The sequence below is a fragment of the Micrasema longulum genome, unplaced genomic scaffold, assembly GCF_059751315.1.
Source record: "Micrasema longulum isolate JH-2025_06_02 unplaced genomic scaffold, ASM5975131v1 h1tg000435l, whole genome shotgun sequence".
NCBI lineage: Eukaryota > Metazoa > Arthropoda > Insecta > Trichoptera > Brachycentridae > Micrasema > Micrasema longulum.
This window is the reverse complement of record NW_028277635.1, coordinates 385,570-407,076: the sequence shown is the minus strand read 5'-3', so window position 1 is coordinate 407,076 and position 21,507 is coordinate 385,570. Positions and strand designations below refer to the sequence as shown.

Here is a 21,507-nt window from a genome sequence, read left to right as displayed (position 1 = left end):
CCTACATACTCCTTTTATATGTAAAACTCATCTCGAGGGAGTTATTTCATCTTATAAGCATAAGTGTAAAAACAATATATGAAATTGTCCAGCCAATAGGAGAGCGTGCTACGGCGTAAGCCGGGAAAGTCCGACCCCTTCTCGCTCTCCCTTGCGGCCTATGTATGCTGTCTCGTACCGTGCCCGACTGCGGCACGGTACAAATTTCTTAATAGAACCTCTGCCTTTTTATTGAATAAAGTGTGTATAGTGTATAACCAAACTGCATTTTTATTATATCTACGCCCTCTCCGCCTTCGATGTCACCGCCTGCCCTTCTGAAGAAGAAAACTGAAGCCTCAGCCTGAAGAAAGCTATCACCCGATAGCCGGTCAAATAGCAGCTCCAGACCCACCTCCTATCTACAGTTCAACTATATGCACGGCGAGGTGTCGTGTATAACATGAATAAAAATAAAGGATACATAAAAAACCTTATAAAGGAATGAGTGTTAATTGCAAATGGGGATCTAAAATAAAAAATGGAATATTTTTTTATTCAATTATCATAAATTTGAGTTTGATTGCAACTGATCCTTCCTACAGTTTTTGCAGTAAAACTACCGAAGCTGGTCAATCGCTCATCGCACTGATACTTCACGAAAACGCTCGGCCGCACGCTTCTCAGCAGACTGTCTCTTAGCTGCAAGAGCTGAAGCTGGAGACTCTTGGTCACTGACCATAATCACCGCACCTTGCTTCGACGAATTACCAATTTTTTAGACATTTGGATAACTTAAAAAAAATAACTAACTAAAAAAATGAGCTCGGAAGAGGTGAAAAATGCCTTCGTAGCATCTGTTGACTCCTGCCCACGGGACTTTGACAGCAAAAAATGGCAAAACTATATTGAATGGAAGATATATTTTTTTTACAAACCAAGTAGTTTAATTTCTCTTAACAAAAAGGCAGTTTCATAGGTGTGATGTTTATATTAATGGCTTAAGCCTTGAAATGAATATGACCCAGAACCTCCAGAGTAATAATGCGTAACCTAAAGAGGAGCCCAAACGTAGGAAAACCATTATATGACTATTGGGTATTAAGTTAGCTACAGTTTCCAGCAAAACAATGGGCCGTACTCAGGTCGAGAATTGCCAAATGGATATTTATTTGCATTGTAATTACTTTTAAATATGTACCTGTGTATTTACCATTGCCGGGTTATTCCAATCTATTTTTTTATAATTCGCCCATATTTATTTTATAAAACTGAAAATACATGTTTGTGTTTATTTATTAATTCATTTTATTCACAATATATTTATGTTACATTTATTGAGACATAAATCCCAACTCCATTGAACAAAAGTCATGTGTTTAGTTTGTTTGTTTGTACGGACAAACAAACAAACTAAACACATGACTGATGTGATGATGTGACGGCACATCTCCGAAATGGCGAGTTGCAGCGGCCTGAAATTTGGACACGTCATTTTAAATGCAATTTTCAAGGTTAACATTGCTATTTTCGAGTAGAATTTGAATCGACCTCTACTCGATAAAAACTCAAACTTTATATGGATGCCTAGTGCGGCACTGACATATTGCCCATAACAACTGTCATTATCAACAGTAAACATACTTTAATTTACAAACGTATCCCTTAAATTGAGAAAAAATAGTATCTGAAGTAAATATGTTGATATAAGGAACGTTTTTAAGCAACATAATACACGTGTAGGGTGTCGGGACAATAAATGCCAAAAATCAATGTAAATTATGGGAAAATATTCGAAATCAATTACCGGTGAAAACTGACTCCTTTAACACCTTTGACGCTCCTACTGCTGCAACCAAACATACTGCAATTCACCATAGTCGATTTTTATTTATTGTAACGTAAATATCCAAGTTATTTACAAACAAAGCCAAGCACAGCTACAAAAGCATCATATCGAACCGTTATGTTTATGTTATCAAATAAAACAAAATGACCACTAACAAACTAACATCGCTTGCGTTCTATGAAACGTAGTGATAGGGCTTTTTTCTAGGTTACGCATTATTACTCTGAGCCCAAAACAGAAGAATGCATAGAACATATTATTATTAATAGGTATACAAAAACAAAACCTTTGCCGTATCACTTTCGCGAGGAACTTCCTCCAATATAGTATCAATATCTTTATCATGAAGTAAATCTTCAGAAGGAATACTTTCATAATGCATATCCAACATCCTCTTCAAAGTTGCATAAGATCTTTTCATAAGACAATGTAGCATATGGATAGTTATATAATCAACAAGTGTTATGAAACTAAAAAAAATATGACAATTATTGATTAAATCAATACTGATATTTAACTTTATTGCAACAAAGAGGGAAAAAATTTTTGAGAAAGGATATGGAATTCTTGACATTTACAGGGTCTAGGAACATGCACATTTCCTCTACCCTCCCATCTCTTGTCTACGATCATTAGACCATACTCAATATATTATTGATTAAACTAACTAATATAAGAAGTATAAAATAGAAAAATTTCAGGCGTAAGCTGGAAGGTAAAATATTATAGATCAGCCAGATGAATCTTGGGGCCACGAAAAAAATGTTTTTTCTCAAAAATCGTATTTGTTTTAGATATTAAGTACCCAATTCTAATGACAAGAATACCTATTACGAGAATTTCGCTTAGATTGTAATGATATTAAATGTTTATTTTATTTATTAACCTACCTCAACGAAGGGTCAATAAATTAAATAAAATGGACACGGAGAACCTCTTTAAAAAAGAAATAGTAAAGTCTTGGTATTTTCAAAATACTCATATTATTTAAAAAAACCCAGAATGAAACTTAAAATTTTTATTTTATTTGTTTTATAAATGAATCTACACTAGACATTTCGTATTATAAATTTAATTTACCCACGCACAAGCCATGCCCATGTGGGATTTTTTTGTTTTTATAAATAAAGTGATTTATTATGTAATTAAAAATGTAACAAATGTAAACAAAAAAAAGGTTGATAAATAAATATACAGCAATTCCGACCAATTGATCACTGAAACCGGCCAATAGGGTAAAATAAAAATGAATAATGAGGTCATTTAAACACAAACATCTAACTTTTGAAAATAAAATTACCCGAAGGCAATATTCTTATTCTTAGCGGTGGGGGTCAGTGCCATGCAAGCTCCTGACGTCACTGCGACCTGTGAAGATCTATTATGACGGGTCCCCCCGAATAGCTCTCGCCCTCCAAGCCCAGGTCTACAAAGAGCCGGGCTACTGTGTGGAAGGCGAGAGTATACATTTTGCTAAATCTCCCCCTCCGAGCCCAGATCCGTAAGGTATGGTGCAATTGGGTAGGGGGCGAGCTCTTTAACATCCTCAGGTTTAACCAGTGGTCCCCCGAGGATGAGGCTCCTTTTATGATGTAAAGCATCACATCAACATAGAATGCGTACAGGTATTTCCTCATTTGCACTGCAGGACCTACATCTGGAAGTTTCGGAAAGGCCGAAGGCAATATACGACGAGTATTGCTATTTTAATACATGTAATAACATACCACCCAATCCTAGCGCAAAAGTCCCTTTTTTTAGCTTTATCGGTGTAGGTCATCCTCAGAAACTCTGTATCATCATTAATATCAAATCCATATAGCTTCAATGCAGTATAACATGTTTTCTTCATTGATTTTAATACAAACGAATTAAAATCTGTGAGGATGTTATTTACTCTCTCCAATCTTTCTGTCTGCAAATAAATTTTTCATGATTGATTTTCAAAAGTTATCCATTTCCCCTTATTCACACCAAATGGTGCAAGCGGCAATGAGGTGAACTAACTGAAGCGCAGCGTCTCCTGCTCCGAGTGCCAGATTTTCCTTTTTGTTCAGACGCGCTAACCGCTACAAAACATGATGGAAATATTTAAAAATTCTTATTTTCAATCTATACTCTTATACTGAAGTATACTTGTCATGTGTATTTGAACTAATATGAAGCTCAACATGGTCTCGGCACTCTTCGTATTCCTTATTCGCACCTGATGGTGCAGAGAGCACTGCGTTGGTACACAAGATGCAACGTATCTCTGAATTTGTTGCTACAGAGAGGGAAAACATTTTCGAGAAGGGAATATAGAAGTCCAGGAATTTACAAGACTTATGACCTGCCGTTGGCTGGTTTAAGTGGCATTCACCATTCTCCCCATGTTTAAACATCCACATTTCCTGAACTCTTCCATCTGTTGACTTTTGTAAAGTAAAAGAGCTGAAACCTTTATCATGTAGGTGAGATTCATCCGGCTGAACCAATTTACCAATACTTGGCAAAGCCCAAAAACAATTTTTCATTTTTTGTGCGTCTTCTTTTATCAGTTAGTTTAATCAACGTCGGCCAAGTGGTGTATTAGTCGGCCTAGTGGTGTAATGGTCAGCGCATTTGCCTACCATACAAAAGATCTTGGTTTGATTTCCGACATGGTTGACATGAAATATTTATTTAAGAGGATTTTTTTGCACTAATATATTTCATAGTCCCTGGACTGGTACTTGACACGTAAGACTTATCATCTTACCTACGTGTAACAAAAATGATTAAGATACGCTAAAATTTGTGTACCGATACAGTGCCTTATGCACCATTAGGTGTGGTTAAAGAATGATGATGTTTAATCTACAATGTTTTGAGTATGTCCAAATGTTTGAAGACAGGCTGGATTTTCTCCCTAGGGAGATATTTAGATCCCTTCCTAAAAATGTTTCCCTTCTTTGTTGCAACATATTTAGAAATAAATAAACTAATAAACTCTAATGAATAAACAACTATAACAGTGTAAGGGCCGGTTGCATCAAAGTTGGTATAAATTTAGTTTAAAGTTAAATATTTAAACTTAGTTAACCCTTACGCTGCTACGCAGTTTTTCAAGAATCTAATCAGAAACCCTCTTATTTATACATTTAAAAAATATTTTATCGAATACGTTGTTTTCCAAACACACTACTGTTTTATCAATTAATAGCAATTCCAAGAAAAATCTTCCATTTCATAAATATCTAATTCAAGGCCAATGGAGTGAGCAAGATAGACGATTCGTGCCGCAAACAGACAATTTTCGTACAGCGGTTGTAAACCCTTTCTTAATTGAAAATAAAAACAAACAAAACTGATCTCGTACTGCAATCTCAAGGCGCATTGTTATTATTGAAACGAAATAATTATGATAGTTTTTTTGTTGATTGCGGGGCAAAGTGCTCTGTTATATATTATCAAACCTACCACTTCCATCAATGCGTCTAAATAAAAATTGAGTAAAATATATCTTGAAATTTGTTGCAACAGAGAGGGAAAACATTTTTGCCAAAGGAATATGGAAGTATAGGCATTTACAGGACTTATGATCTTTCATTAGCTGGTTTCAATGACCACTTTTACACACTGCAAAATATTTACTATTCTGGGTATGTTTATACATCCACATTCATGATTATTTTTACATTATCTCAACTCTTCCATCTGTTGACTTTTCCAAACTAAAAGTGCTGAAACCTTTATTGATGCCAGTGAGTTTCATCTGGATAAATTATTTCACCTCCTAGGTAATGCCTAAAATTACTTTAAATTTTTTATGCAAGTTATTTTAATCAACAATATTTTGAGTATGTCCAAATGTTTGTAGGGAGTTATTTAGATTGAAACTTAAAGGTAACCGGTAAATGTACTAAGAAGTGATATTATTTCTTGGTAGTTGTTATAATATAATTTTAATTAAAAAAAAATATATTTTTGTACAACTGTCTCACAAATTGATATCTCTTCTAAGAAAAATATTCCGTTTCACTAAAAGCTAGTTCACGCATAATGGATTGGGCGAGATAGACAACAGTTGCCGAAATTACAAACAGCTGAGGTAAATTACATATTTTTTACATTTATATATATTTTTAATCTTACTTTGTTACTCTAACTAACAATTTAGTTCTGCAAAGCGTCCTTTTTATTATGAATAAATTTACAAAATATATCATTCCAAATGATAACGGATAGTGAAAGTGATAAAGAAATAATAGTACTTTGCCGAGAAACTCGGAGGCTTAGCAGCTCAACCTATTCCGAAAGTGAATAAGGCAATAACGATATTTTTTTAAGTGATAGTGATAATAATTTATAAGATGACTCTTACGAAGAGCACAAAATCGAAGAAGCTTTTTCTGAAGTATTTTTGGATCAATATCGAGCTGATATACCTCATGTACGTTTTGTTTGTAGAATAGTTTGTAGAATAGAGTTTGTTTAGTAATAATTACGTTTTGTTAGTAGAGTAATAATTACTACCTAATGAACAGTTAAAACATTTTGATTTCCCATTACTGCGGGTACCCATTATAATAAATTTACAAATGATTTTTTAAATATTCAAACGTCCTAATTGACAATCATTAGGTTCCATGGTGAATTATTTGTATGTTTTATGGCTCTTTACTTATTTGTTTATATTCTTAATTATAATGTTTTCCGGTGATATAGGGACCTCACTAGAAAAGAGTTATTATATTAAAGGTAAAGTATTCAATTAGTTATTCATTACGGAAGTACATCAATATTTTCGTAATCACTGAATCGGGTTTAATAGCGGGGAAACACCAAACATAATTATTTTCCTCAAATATCATAAAGGTGATTAAAAATCTAACTATTAACATTGATTTATTTTTTATTTCACTGTTTTTGGAATGTAAAAAAGTTCACTGTTTCAGGTCCCGACTAGCTAGAAGTTTCCTGTGTTTAGTCGTTTCTCTTTTCTTAAAAAAACTGCGAATTTAAGCATCACAAGTAAATTTATAATGAAGATGTTTAGGGTTTAAAAAAAAAAAATGTTAATAGACAAAGCTTTTTTTTCTCAATTTTTATGTATCGTACTATCAGCGCTACGATCTCTTAAAGTTTTGTATTTCTGACATTAATCCGCGTGTGACGTCGCAAGTTCTTTTCCGCTTCTTCTCGGTTAGTTCTGTTGATTGGTCCATTGACGATTAGCAAACCGGAAATCTTACACAACCCTCTTATCATTGATTGATCCATATGAACAAGTGACGTCGTTCAAAGTTGTTCGTTTTCATTAAAATATTTTTAATGATTTTTTATTCATTTTCAAGAAACTTTGCCGTACAGTTTAATGCTTAAATTTTTACTGCGCGTAAGAAAACATTTTTTGTAGAAAATTTTCCGTAGGCCTGAAATAGGTACGAAACTAAAAAATAACCCGTCGAATAAGTAATTTGTATGTTTTGAAAATGTTTTATACCACTGACGGTTAAGTGCAACAAGCAGTTCCCGAATTCATTTACCCTTTTGGGGATTATGACGTCGGCATCAGTCTAGTTAGAACTTTATGATAGGGATTAACAACAACGATATATCGTTGTTTAGCAGTATAAGGGTTAAGGCTCAAAATCTGGTAACTGAAAAATTCCGTTGCATCAACATTATTTTAGTTAAGTTAAAGTTAAGAATGTTGCCACTGTAAAGGTTTAAGTTTCCCCCTAAAAATTGTTGGGATTTTTGCGCAAGCACGTACTTGTTTATTTACATGTAGCAATACACATACCCCGCGACGCGTCTTTGGGCACAAACGTTTAAATTTCGTTCCAATTTTCGGTGTGTGCGAAAGGGCGAAGCAACACTGCGCATTCGGAGAAGAAAAGAACAAAAGGGACATCGTCCTTTTTGAACTAGATAAAAAATTAAAAGAGCAAAAGCTAAAACAAAATGAAGAACTTTTTACTCTAGAAATAGAGCAAAAAAATGACAGTTGCCCAACAACTATGGCAGCCTTAAATGCCCAGAAAGAGTTAGCTGAGCTCAATCTAGCTCCATTTAAAAATAAATAAACAGCTTTTCAATACAGTGATGATTTAGATTTATTTTACACCACGCCCGCTGATGATCAAGTCCCGTGTTTTGAAAAATAATTAACAATTAAACATTCAAATAATTAATAGTTCTTCACTTTTTTGACATTCGAAATATTGCGATAAAGTCGGACTATTCCCAAAAAAAAAGGTCCGTTTGTGGTTTGAACAGTTTTTTTTTTCGGGTTAGAATATACTCGATGATAAATTCGTCATCGGAAGACGAAAAATCAGATAAAATTGACATTTTGTGCAACTTTTCACAGATCGATCATTGGATTTCAACACTCACGACGCTTTTTTGACAGATGGCAGATCGCATTTAACTTTAAACTTAACTGTAAGCGGCCCCCTAGCGGCCGGTCAAATAAAAGTAACTTTTTTGTAAATATTTAGTTAAATTTTTTTGATGCAACGCATTTTGACATAAAAGTAACTTTTATTTGACTTTAGCCCTGACTTAAACTTAACTTTTGTCGATGCAACCGGCCCTAAGTCACTTTCCAAGCACAAGAGTTCGTTTTTTTTTGTAGAGTTACAGTTATAACATTTACTAGATGTATAAAAGTCGATTTGTATGGACTAAAATAAACATGTACCGTTTATGAAATTTATTTTTTTAAAAAAAGCCCTAAGGAGGAAATCCAGCCTGTCTACAAACATTTGGACATACTCAAGTAACGTATCTCGTTTATGTATTGCATAAATGAGAGATAGTCAGTCCTACAATTCCAATGGCAGTACAGGAGCAATAAAATACTGCGGGGCAAAACCAACAAATAAATATTTCGTTTCGAACATCCCGGGAATCGAACCCGAGATCTTCATCATGGTAGGCGAACGTGTCAGTTACTACACAAAGCGGACTTATCTCCACTGGGTTTGGCACTACGTACATGAAAAAAAAAGACACAAAGTACATACGTAGGTACTCTTTAGGTTAACGTTCATGGCGCACGGAAGGAATGCGGTAGTATTGTAACTTGTAACGCTGCCCGGTTGCGTTTTAATGTAAATTGGAGTCTCTATGTTTACCAATAGGATCATCATAATGTTTTTATTGTAATTAGTGTTTAAAAGAAAAAAATTGACGAAAACATTTTTTGCTGTAATCCAAAATATTTAGTGTGGAGGAGACGGGTTAATCATGAATTCGCACCCTTAGGACGAAAACGACTCAACCCGAAAAATCAACTTTTGAGGAAACTGCAAAAGAAGAATGTAAATTGTGACACCTTCGTATTCTTTCGTCGATTGTTTCGTATTTTTTAAAGTAAGGATCAAAATTTTAGATAAAAATTATACTGAAGGCGTTCAGCTATTAATTTATTTAAAAGAAGCGTTATAAATATAAATTATTATAAGTTTAAACAAGACATCTATTTAATGGGTCATTATTCGATTGAAAAAAACAAAAAAAAAAGCACTTTCATAAATACGATAATAACATAATTTTTATTAGGTCACATCAGGTCAATATATATACAAAATACATGTTTTTATTTGTTCACGAAATGACATAAACTTAAATAAGTCACTAAGATTATCGGTCAGTCGGATCGAAACAATCACAAAGATATATTGGTCGTTTTAATATTTTTTTTAGTAAGGTAAAGTCTCCATTTGTATCGGAATACATATTTATCTGCGTTGCTTCCTTCACATAGCAATATAAACACAAGACTAATAGCGTCGCTTCCGTACTGACACGAAGCTTAAATTCTGTGAGTAACAAAGAGACCGATGTAACGATTTTGTCCTATTCCCATCCGAATGTTGCATTTTTTTTAATACAGAAAGACTCATTTTAAGGTTTATTTGAGTTTAGTCGTTTTCGTTTTAAAGGTGCGAATTGTTTTGTATGGTGAACCCAACATTGCACCAATTTGGACTGTGGACAATGGACTGACGAACTGAAGAAGAGCCTTAGGGTGCAGGGAGAAATGGAGACAGGTTCTGGAAGAGGCCAGCGCCTACAGCGGGCTGTAGCCCCACTATTGATGTTAAAATAAATTAAATAAAATGTAAGTATTTTACCTGGTTTTCTATAAAATAGTAAAGTGGAGAATCTTCGTGTATGGTTAATTCAGCCAAATTTTCTTGATAAACGATCCAACTTCTGTCTTGCAATTGCAACAAACATCGCCCAAATACAAAATTTAAAGAAAAAAGGTTTTTTTGTAGCTTTTTCCGACTGGCAGTATACTTTTTATACACTATTGTTTTTCTCCATAAATAGAAAGCTTTCCACATTCTAAAAAGCTTAAAAAACTTAATCTAAAAAACAAACAATAACATTTTTATTATAAAATATATTACAATATTTTGAGTTTATCCAAATTATTGCAGAAAAAATACTGTAAAGTATCCACTAAAACCAGCCAATGACAGATGATAAGCCTTGTAAATGCCTCGACTTCCATATTCCCTTCTCTAAAATGTTCTGTATCCCTGTAATTTGTTAATTTTAAAATTATGTTGGAAGCATTAACTTTGTGGTCAAACTTTTCACAAATGTTAGTAACCATTTACTGACTTTTTATATCTACCGGCTTCGAGAAATATCCGTCTCTTCGTCAGGACACTCACTATACCAACATTATAATACTAAAATACACTTTTACCATCACTGCTGTTTGCATAGTATTAACGAAAATATACATGTTTGTTGGAGAATTATCACACAATAATTAACCTTATTTTTAGTGCATGTCCAGACGCGCTGGTGATTGCATCCCCCTATAACTCTGCATGTAATTTATATATAATTTCATAAATACTATATATGTATAACAGCGGTGATGGTAAAGGTGAAAATGTGTTTCAGTATTTTATTGGCAGTGTGTAGTAGGTCTCTTGACGAAAAGACGGGTAGGTCTCGAAACTGGTAGGCACTGAAAATCGGTGAGTGGCTATATACTAATATTCACTAAAATTCATTCGCATTTTTAGTAGTCTGATATGGAACAGTCCTAAATTGACATTCTTTACAAAATGCCAAAGAAGTATTTAACCGCGCATGCGTACTGTGCGTTCGAGCGTTTAATACCCTTTGACTGTTTTTACGCCACATGAAAAATCTACCCGGCCCGATAAAATTTATTGATTTTTATGGAAAAGTAAAACAGATATATACATGGCAAAAAATAATGGTAGCATATGACGAAAACGACCAAGAAAGACGTGGCATGATCAGATAAACCGAAATCTTAAATCTTGTCATGTCAAAAGTAGACACAATAAAAGGGCATGTGACAAGATGTATGAATGCGGAAGCAGCTAAGAATGTACGTAATATTCCATTCTCTGTCTACTCTTACAAGGAAATGGCGTGATGCTGGAGTAGTAATAGTAAAAATATTTGAGATCATATAATTTACAAAAATTACAAAAAAAAAAAGAGTTACAAATAAATCACCGTTCGATAATGAATCAAGCAGTGACAGAGCAAAGTTCGACCCTCGAACTTCTGTTCTGTGAATCCACGACACTAGCCACGTGACCGCAACCCGGTCCATTATTTCTGAATATAACTACAAAGACATGGTGGTTGGATCCCACAAGAAAATTCCCTTTAGAATGAAGTAATTTTCTTCTGATCAAAATCATCACCGTAATTATCTGTAAGCTAAATGCAACCAAATGTAGCACATTTTGGTTATCTGTTACGTGACGTTAAGGTGGTCAGTTTTACGTTTCAGGTGTCAGTCTAGGAACAAAGAAATATAGCAGTTCAAACAACCTTAATCAATATTTCATGTCCACCCCGCCAGGAATCAAACCTAGGACCTCAAGAATGGCTAAAGAAGGCGTCAACCACCACACAACGACAGAACAAGGCAAACATAATGTATCTTCGCTCGATATCCGTATTCAAAATTTTTAGCTGAATAAAATATCAGAGAATAAACATTATATGTTTCATTACCTCTTTTAAACTGCAAAACATGTTATATTCATATTCCCAAAGGCGTAAGTGTGTAAATACTTGCTCCTTTGTATAATGGGTCACACCATATGGACTCATTGTCATATAGTTTTGTATATTTAGTGCTTGATAATTTACAATCCTGTAAAAATGAAATATTTGTGATTTATTATTTACACAGCTCATAAATAATTATGTAACATATCCCCAAACTCCGTGAGACTACAAACCCAGAGTTTATTTGAGAGTTGGGACACATAATGCAATCAAAAATGGAAGAATATTTAAAAATAAAACCTTATATGTATAATTTTTTTTAATTCCCTTTTTTTATTAACAAAACAAAATTAGATTCAGTAGTAAAAATAATTATTCACCAAAGCAATTGTTACAGAACTAACTGCGATCTAACATGTTCAGTACTTGATACAACAGATAAAATTAAATATCTTGATGTATACATAGACCAAAACTTAAAATGGAAAGACCATATTAGTTAAACGAAATAGAAAATATAAATACATATTTATTAGATGAAGGAATATTTTAAAAATCAATAATTTAAAAAAAGAGCTTATTACTCAATGGTACAATCTTTGTTACAATATGGTTTTGTAGGATGGGGTGATGCATATGCCAATATAATGAACCCTCTTAAAATAGTACAAAGATAAATTATTAAAGTAATTTTAAAGAATCTCTCAACATTCAATAGTGTAAGTCACTCTACAAGCACAAGAGTTAGTCTCTTTTTTCTGAGAGTTACAGTGATAATATTTACAAGATGTAAAAAATTAATCTGTTTCGAATTTTTAAAAACATCTACCTTTACGAAATTTTATTATTAAAAAAAAAAGAATATTTAAAAATATACATTTTAACGAAATGTGAACAGGCACAGCATGAGTGCTATAGTAATTGGACTGCTATAGTAGTTGGACAGATTCTAAATCTGATGGTCAAAACTAAATAAACATTATACATTCATTTTTTAAAAAAACACACACAAAGTGTCTGTTTTATAGAGGAGATAAATTCTGACGTTAATTATTTTTAACCATTAAATTGAAAGTGTGCAATTTCTATCGCTTGTCCAATTACAATAGCACCCACCCTACACGAGGAAAGACGAATAATTTTTAAATTATACCTGTCAATGTCAACTAAGGTAAAAATACATTCAGATTTTATAAAATTATTTTTTCATATGCTAGCGTTTTAATTTCAGAGTAATAATGGGCTAAGCTATAGAGGAGCCAAAACGTAGGAAAACCATTATATAACTATTGGTTATTAAGTTAGCTACAGTTCGCAGCAAAACAATGGGCCGTACTCAGGTCGAAAATTGCCAAATGAATATTAATATGCATTTTATATACTTTTAAATATGTACCTGGGTATTTATTTTGCTTTAATTCGCCTATATTTATTATATAAAACTGACACTACATGTGTATGTTGATTTTTTTAATATTTATTCCCAATATACTTATGTTACATTTATTGAGACATAAATACCAACTCCATGGAGCCAACATCCTGTGTTAAATTTGTTTGTTTGTCCGCCACATCTCCGAAATGGCGAGTCGTAGCGGCCTGAAATTTGGACACGTCATTTAATATGCGATTTCAGGGTTCACGTTGCTATTTTCGAGTAAAATTTTAATCGACCTCTACTCGATAAAGACTCAAACTTTATATGGATGCCTAGTGCGGCCCTGACATATTGCCCATAACCAACTGTCATTATCAACAGTAAACATACTTTAATTCACAAATTTATCCCCTAAATTGAGAAAAAATAGTATCTGAAGTAAATATGTTGATATAAGGAACGTTTTTAAGCAACATAATACACGTGTAGGGTGTCGGGACAATAAATGCCAAAAATCAATGTAAATTATGGGAAAATACTCGAAATCAATTACCTGTGAAAACTGACTCCTTTAACACATTTGACGCTCCTACTGCTGCAGCTAAACATACTACAATTCACCATAGTCGATTTTTATTTATTATAACGTAAATATCCAAGTTTTTTACAAACAAAGCCAAGCACAGCTACAAAAGCATCCGATCGAACCGTTATGTTTATGGTTGTCAAATAAAACAAAATGGCCACCAATTGGTCGGTAACCAACAAACCAACACCGCTTGCGTTCTATGAAACAATGCGATAGGGCTTCTCTGTAGGTTCACGCATTATCACTCTGAGGTTTTAATTAAATTATTTGGGAATGCTGTTAGTTTTGTCAAGACTTTCCCAATGTACCCATTATCTACCTAATAAAATGTACTCCGTATGTCTTAATTGATTTTTAATTACGTTACTTTTCTAAGTCTATATAAAAATCATCAATACTTAAGTGCAAATAAACTATTAACATTATTATGCACATATTTCATTAAACAGCGATTAATGTTAGTGTATAAAGAAACTTTGTATATGTTTAAATTATTATAGAAAATAGAAGATGAGTGATACTTTGATCCACAAATTTGGAATATCCAGTGACCGGTTTCATTGCCTTTGCGACATCTTCGAGACTGGAATCTTTATTAAGAATTTCAATGCATTTATAGAAAACAGAGGTAAGGATAGAGAATTAAAAATTATATGAGAGTACATTAAATTAAATTATTTTTGTCTTAAGGATCATTAACAAAGTGTTTCGGGTTAACTAAATAACATAAAAAAAATATGTCAACTCATTAGTTAATGTAATTGATCCATAAGACAAAAATAATTAAATTTAATTCACAATCATATAATTTTGAATTCTCTACCCTTACGTCTTTGTTTATATAAATACATACATTGTATTACTTAATAAAGATACCAGCTTCGAAGATGTTGCGAAAGCGATGAAACTGGTCCCTGAATATTTCAAATTTGTGGATTAAGGTATTACTGGTTTTTTATTCTTTATAATAAATTACAATGAACTTTCATCAAGAATTTTCACTTACATACTTAAATGTTTAATATTTAAGTTAGTTTGATAATGTCCTAACAAGACGAAACGCGTCACATACATTTAAAAAAAAATAAAAGCAGAATGAAATCCAATAAAAGTGTTTTACCTTACCAAATTTTAATACGGAATACTACTTATTATCTGCACACACAATAAGCTGCAATTATATATAATCGTTAATCTTACTCAAGACAATATGGTGTAAAATAAATTGATTCCTTGGGAACGGCGTAACTCAGATATATAAAATAATACTCTTTGGCCACTTTCATCCTTTTTATCTCATTACTTATATCTGCTACCACGGGTTTTCGTCTTAACTCGTTTAATACGATAGACTCTTGACGAGTAATGGTTGGAAATGCATCGTATTCACTTGTATCTTTAATAGTAGCTAAAAAAAACATTTTACATTCATATATTTTAAACGCCTTCAGTGGGCTTTGGCCTTTTTAAAAATGAGTGCGATGTGCTACACTATACAAAATAAACAAACATAGAAAAAAGGGAATCAACATAAAACCAAAAAAAAATCAACAATGCGACTCGCTCATAAAATGATAAAAAATTTCTACCTCTAATAAAAATATAACTTTTTTTACAATTTAAAATTAACAAGGTTCTATAAAACAGGGGAAGGTAAAGCAAGACGGGTCTCTTAACTTTGGTTAATTAAAAACTCATTATGTTTTAAAAAATGCTTCTTCGGTGACCAAAACCTATATGATTAAGAAAACTAGGAATTGTAATTTTTGAGTAATACATTTTTTTAAGAACTTTGGGAAACAAAGTTTTGTTTTTCAACGTTTTGTTTGGAAACCTGTTTTGTACGTAGGGAAAGGCAAAACGGGTACCCAAAAACAAAACCCCGAATTCAAGTCATCGAACAAAATTTCACAAATCGTAACACTTCATCAGTAAATTGTATACGCAAAAGTTAACATATTAAACAAGCATCATTTTAATATTTATAAATGTACAGTAAGTATTACGCAAGTCATAATAACACAGCGTATTTATCTTTATTTTACAATATTTAAGTTTGTCCAAATGTTCGTAGACAAAAGACTGGATTTCACCCCTTTGTTTTAATTTTTGGGCTGGAAAATTTGTAGACATGTATTACTCTTCCAGCACGAAAATCATTAACAACCTTGGCAAAATTTAAATTTTACGCCCCCTAAGACTTATTTTTTAGGAAGCGAAGGAGAAAAGAAGGGTTTAGAATAGTAGGACGAAGGGTGGGTCTTCAAAGTACGTCCCACTGAGGGTTGCGCCGCTGGCGGCCGCCCGCCTGGCCAATTCCTAGCTACGACGCTAATTGTCAGCGGCCAGCGTAACTTAACTGTGTATGTATGTGACCCGAAGAAAAAAAAGATTAAGCGTGGTTGCTCTAGTGCCTAAATTTAGGGAGAATCACCGAAATACATTTGTATGAAGAAAACGGAGACCGCGTTTCCTTTCAAAATGACGTAATAATAAGCTTGATTATCGATACAAAAAATATTTAAATAACAAGTACGAACCTTTACCCATTTTTGAAGCGAAAGGTCCTAAAATTGTTAGTTTTTTTGATACAGAAGGCTTCTTCATTCTTTTGTATTGTGTGAGGCTAAATCCCGTCTGTAATTTGTTTGAAAAAATTTTAGCGAACGGGGAATTGAAATATAATGCTTGATGTTTTCCATTTATGTTTCATGCGCTCGAACATACGTCATGCGCTCGTTCGTTCTCTTACAATTCTTTGTGTTGTTTAGCTTACAATGTTAGCTTAGGTTTATACAAAAGCTGCCGGATAATTATAAGTGAAATACATTTTATTATTTAAAAAAAAATATTTTTGTACCACAACAGGCCGGGAGGCCTAATTACAGCGGTGAATCACAAAACACCCACGCTTGAGAAAAATCACATTTAATTTTTGTGTACTCACCGGGAATCGAACCCGGAACCTTCCGTGTGTGGGTCAAGCGTCTTGACCATTACACCACGGAGCCCACCGTAAATCTATATAATACACAATGATTGATTGTTACGTGTCTGCAAAATTTCAGTTAGTGTATAATATTTTATTACAATTTTATATGCAGCTGAATAAAATTTAAAAAAAATCAAGTGCTCCAAAAAAGACGGGGGCAAAATAATAATATTTTTTTTTTGCAGAAGAGCAATTGAATGATTTATTGGATTGAGTTTTTCTACTGACATTTCATGGTGGAACTGCATTTTAATTATATAGTAATAATAAAAATACGTATATAGTTTTATTCCCCCATTATTTATAATTTTTTACTAGTGGCCGGGTTTCGTTGTGGCCAACATCGTCAGACTGGACCAGACAGACAGACCGACCACAGACAGACCAGTCTGACGATTTCAGTCACGGCGAAACCCGGACACTATTAAAAATGTATAAATTAAAATTGAATTAAACCATATATGTATTTTTATTGTTATAATTAAATAATTTATTTCTTTCGATATTCTCTTTTTTTTATCGATTTAAAATAAATCGATAGAAAAAAAGAATCGTCTAAGGAAGTCAATTCCGGGACCGAGAAATATATGTCTCCTCCTTTCAAAAACTCTGCGACATCGAGTATGCCGACGATGCGGTTATAATTGACGATTCATTCATGGGTCTTCAGGCCACTGCAGATAGCCTAAATAGGTACTCCGCATGCATGTGTTTAAAAATCAATGTTACAAAAATTCATGTACTATGTAGAACTTCTTGTCTTGATGCCCAAAACCCCCTGACTCTGCCAAACCAAGTCATCGAAAAGGGTCGAAAGTTTCAAATTCCTGGGAGTCTACGTTACGGAAATTGGTAGCTTTTAAAAAGAACTGGGAGTGCAGCTAGGAATAGCAGGCACCACATTCAAAAGTATGAAGGCTGTCAGGAGATCGAATATTTACTCAGTGAAAACCAAATGCCACCTATATAACGCCTGTATAACACCTACTCTCCTACTTCGGTGACAACTGTCATCAAGCGGAGGCGATACGATTGGCTGGTCCATTTACTGCGGATGCTTCCCGAGAGCCTTAACCTCGCTTGGCTTCTTTACAGGGCATCATGTTCTCGACGTTCTGGACGTCTGCTGCTGATTGTTCGTCGGTAGTTCATGTCAGAACTATGGGACGCGAATCTGACGTGGGAGGGTGCACAGGAGCCGGCAGCCGATAAAGATGCATGGAACGGAAGTGGAGTGATGATGATTTTATTTAATTATTTTAAAGCGTTAATTTATGGTTTCACGAATATTAAATAATAATAATGAGATTACCAAGGGTTCAGGGAGTTCAAACTTCATATCCATTTTTTCGAGAGTTTTTCGATGTGGAATATGAAACGGCATTTTCTTTTGACACCTGAAAAACAAAATTATTTACGAACTTTTGCTACTTCATATTTTATTTATTTATTAATTTGTACTACCTAAAGATGATTCATATTCATTGCCGTAGGTACCTCGATATTCCTGTTGTAGTTTTAACACAACTGCATTGAAAAATGTTTTGTTGGCAAATGCGGTACTCTTAATTTTTTTCAAGTAATGCAACACGGCTTTTTACAAAAACCTAAGTACGTATTGTGTAACATCTTGTGCCTAGGGGGCCCGAAATCCCGACTTTAAAAAAATAAGTCATCTAAAGCAGCGTTTCCCAACAGCCGGTACGCGGATTCCATCCTTTACTAAATCAAGCGTCATTTGTTATTACTATACCTGTCCTAATATAATATTTATAACCAATTAACAAAAACATCATCATTATTCCCTTTCCTCAGTTAATGGTGCATAGGGCACTGTATTGGTACACCAATCGCAGCGTATTTTGATCATTTTTGTTACATGAAGGTAAGATGATCAATGTTACGCTTCAGGTACCAGTCCAGAGACTATGACATATTCTAGTGTGAAAACACAATTTTAAATAAATATTTCGATAGTCAGATGGCAGAAGGGACCATCTGTAATTTTCAAAAATGTTCAGGAGAGCTGAAATACGCCTCAATTTCAAGTCTTTAATCCCCAAACTAAAATATTTTAGTGTTGCTTTTCAATAATAAATTACCATTCTAAATGACGCTATTTTTTTTTTTGCTGCGTGTATTTACTGAAATATTAATTGAAACTGATGAAAACTAAAACATAGATACAGATGGCCCCCTCTGCCATCTGCCTACCGATTTCATATCCACCATGTCGGGAATCGAACCCGAGACCTCTTGAATGGTAGGCAAACGCGCTGACCACGAGACCCACTCGAATTAACAAAATACTAGATAAACAAAACTTTTTATACCTGCTTTATAGGTGGTAAAAATTTTATACGAGAAACTCAGAATTCTCTATTAGGAAGAGCAATTAGTAATTTTTCAAAATTTGAGAAGACGTAAGATCTTGACTTATTTAACGACTCAGCTCTCTCCGCTACAAACGAAATTTGAGTCTCATTGACTACAATAATATTTAGCCTCTATTTATAATATTTAGCCTCTTTTGAAAAGAAATAAAAAAAATACTTAATCCCATACACATATAAAACAAACACCACATTTTATCTACATCACTCCATAAGCCACACTCCTTATTCACAACAATGGAGATTCTTTTTCTTGCGGTGCCTTGTCAGGCTCCCCGACGCGACGTTGGCGATCACTACCTCGGTCCTGTGCTACTCTTGTATTTAGCAAGCAGCCAGGGCACCTGCTTATTGGATGTATTCGTCATAGTGATTTCTGGGAAAAAATGACCAGAGTGGTTTCCCTTTGCCTTCTATGGTAGATTTTTCTGTCGGGGCTACTTTCCCTTAGCTGGTTAATTCTAGTTTGGAGGCGCCAGAAACTCGCTTTTCATTCTCTCGTTATCTGCTGCGATCACACCGTTATGAGTGTGATCCCATTCCCCAGGGTTTGCGACGTGGACGCTAACGAGTAGGACTAGTCAATAGTGTTGCCGATGGAATGCAACTGAGCGTTCGCAGCATTTTATAGAATCACACTCTCCAGCAAGATGTGACTCACTGCGACCCTACTGACAGTTTAAAGATGAATAAAAAAAATATTGGCGTGACGTAAAAAGAAGGTCGAAATCTCAACAAAAACGGAGAGTTTAATTTGAGAACTAAATAAAAACGTTTTTGTATTCCAGCTGGTAATTTTTATATTTTTAAAAAAATTCCTTTTTAAAATTATTTTTCCCATTAGTGATGAGATTATGATCCGTTTATGGATTACGCGGAATGTATAGCTTTGGCTCATAGTAACTTCTCCAATGTAACTTCTTCCCTGTTGAATCCATTGCTTTTTTTTTTAACGATTTGGACGTGCTTGTCAAATAAAACGCTCCAGCATAGAATTAAGAATAGTCCGGAAGGAGCGTAGAATCATATATGAATACGTCGGACTGTGTCCGAAAATCCGCCCACTATGCCCCACTTTCGCCGCGCGCATTCTTGAAGTCGCCGCGTAATGTTGCACGGTGGGAAAAAGTATAATCATAATACAAATGCAAGGTAAAAAAGAGATCTGTTAATTTCTCTAAAATTTTATTGTGCACGCGGAAACATTGATTGACACAACATAGTAGATAAGCAAAGCGTCAATTAATAAGAGTAATTGAATTAATGAACTTAGAATATAAAACAAATTTTATTTCACATTAAACAGATATTTTTATATCATGTTAAATAATATTTCACGTTTTAAAGATAATGTCGGTCAAATTTCCACCACGGCGTTGTTTAATACGAGGTCCAATTTTCATTAGCTCTCTCATTAGATGAGCAAAGTAGGGTAAAAAAATTACTACCCTGGCAACACTAACGAAATGTCTATTTTGTTTTCGTCGACTATTTTACAGATGGAAGAATAATTCAATTTGTAATTAATGCATTTGCTACTTACACATACATTTGCTAACTACACACGAAATCCTAACCTGTTTCTTTAAGATCCCAGCAGTATTTCTGCACTTTAAAACGACACAACACGGCATAGTTGAATTCAAATCAGGAGTTGCGTACTGAACGACGTCTACAAAGAAACTAATGGGTCAAAACGTAAAATTACTCTTTGAACTACTCTTTGAAGAGTTGTTAAGTCGTCTTCTGTTTGATGCGCGTATGCGGTTTCTGGACCATTCTTAATTCTATGCTCTCCAGCCAATTTGATATTTAAAAAATATTGCTTACTTGTCATCAGAATCCTGCATTAACGTTTGATTTTTTAAATTAGTTTTTGGAATAACTATGCTCGGTAATCGGCTCATTTTCGCTTATTTTCCTTTTATTTGTTGAATAATTATATTGTTCAACTAACAAAAATTAAGAATATATGTTTGACAGTTAAATAAACAACTGAAAGAATTAAAGAACATCATTTTGAATATCGATAAATATATTATATATATATACATATTTAAATAAAGTATCTACCGGCCGCAAGTCAAAATGTTGAATGTGCGTTTTAAATGTATAAGTAATGTATGCATTGGACAATTGATACATTAACCACCGGTAACATTATCATCAGATATCAGACAAAAATTTCTGGAATACCTTTCATGCATATTACTATAAAATACTTTACTAGTAGACAATTGGGGAAAGTACCCATATTTCGGAAGCAATTTTTCAAAATTTGAAATTCATTTATTTATACACCTTCACGGATTACATTCATGTTACAAA

The 21,507-nt window shown here is 33.7% G+C and overlaps 1 protein-coding gene across 1 annotated transcript in view; it reads right to left on the bottom strand.

Moving 5' to 3' along the window:
* Dhc16F (Dynein heavy chain at 16F) overlaps positions 1-21,133 on the bottom strand; it is a 96,665-nt gene extending 75,532 nt beyond the window's left edge. Inside the window, exons 1-8 of the mRNA XM_088226499.1 lie at positions 21,010-21,133; positions 18,099-18,183; positions 16,335-16,431; positions 14,995-15,202; positions 11,831-11,972; positions 9,940-10,179; positions 3,556-3,743; positions 2,115-2,298 (exon numbers count right to left, since the gene is read on the bottom strand). Of these exons, the coding sequence (XP_088082625.1) occupies positions 2,115-2,298; positions 3,556-3,743; positions 9,940-10,179; positions 11,831-11,972; positions 14,995-15,202; positions 16,335-16,431; positions 18,099-18,183; positions 21,010-21,086 (1,221 nt within the window). The 5' untranslated portion in view covers positions 21,087-21,133. The remainder of the gene's footprint in view (positions 1-2,114; positions 2,299-3,555; positions 3,744-9,939; positions 10,180-11,830; positions 11,973-14,994; positions 15,203-16,334; positions 16,432-18,098; positions 18,184-21,009) is intronic.
* Positions 21,134-21,507: the final 374 nt, after the last annotated feature.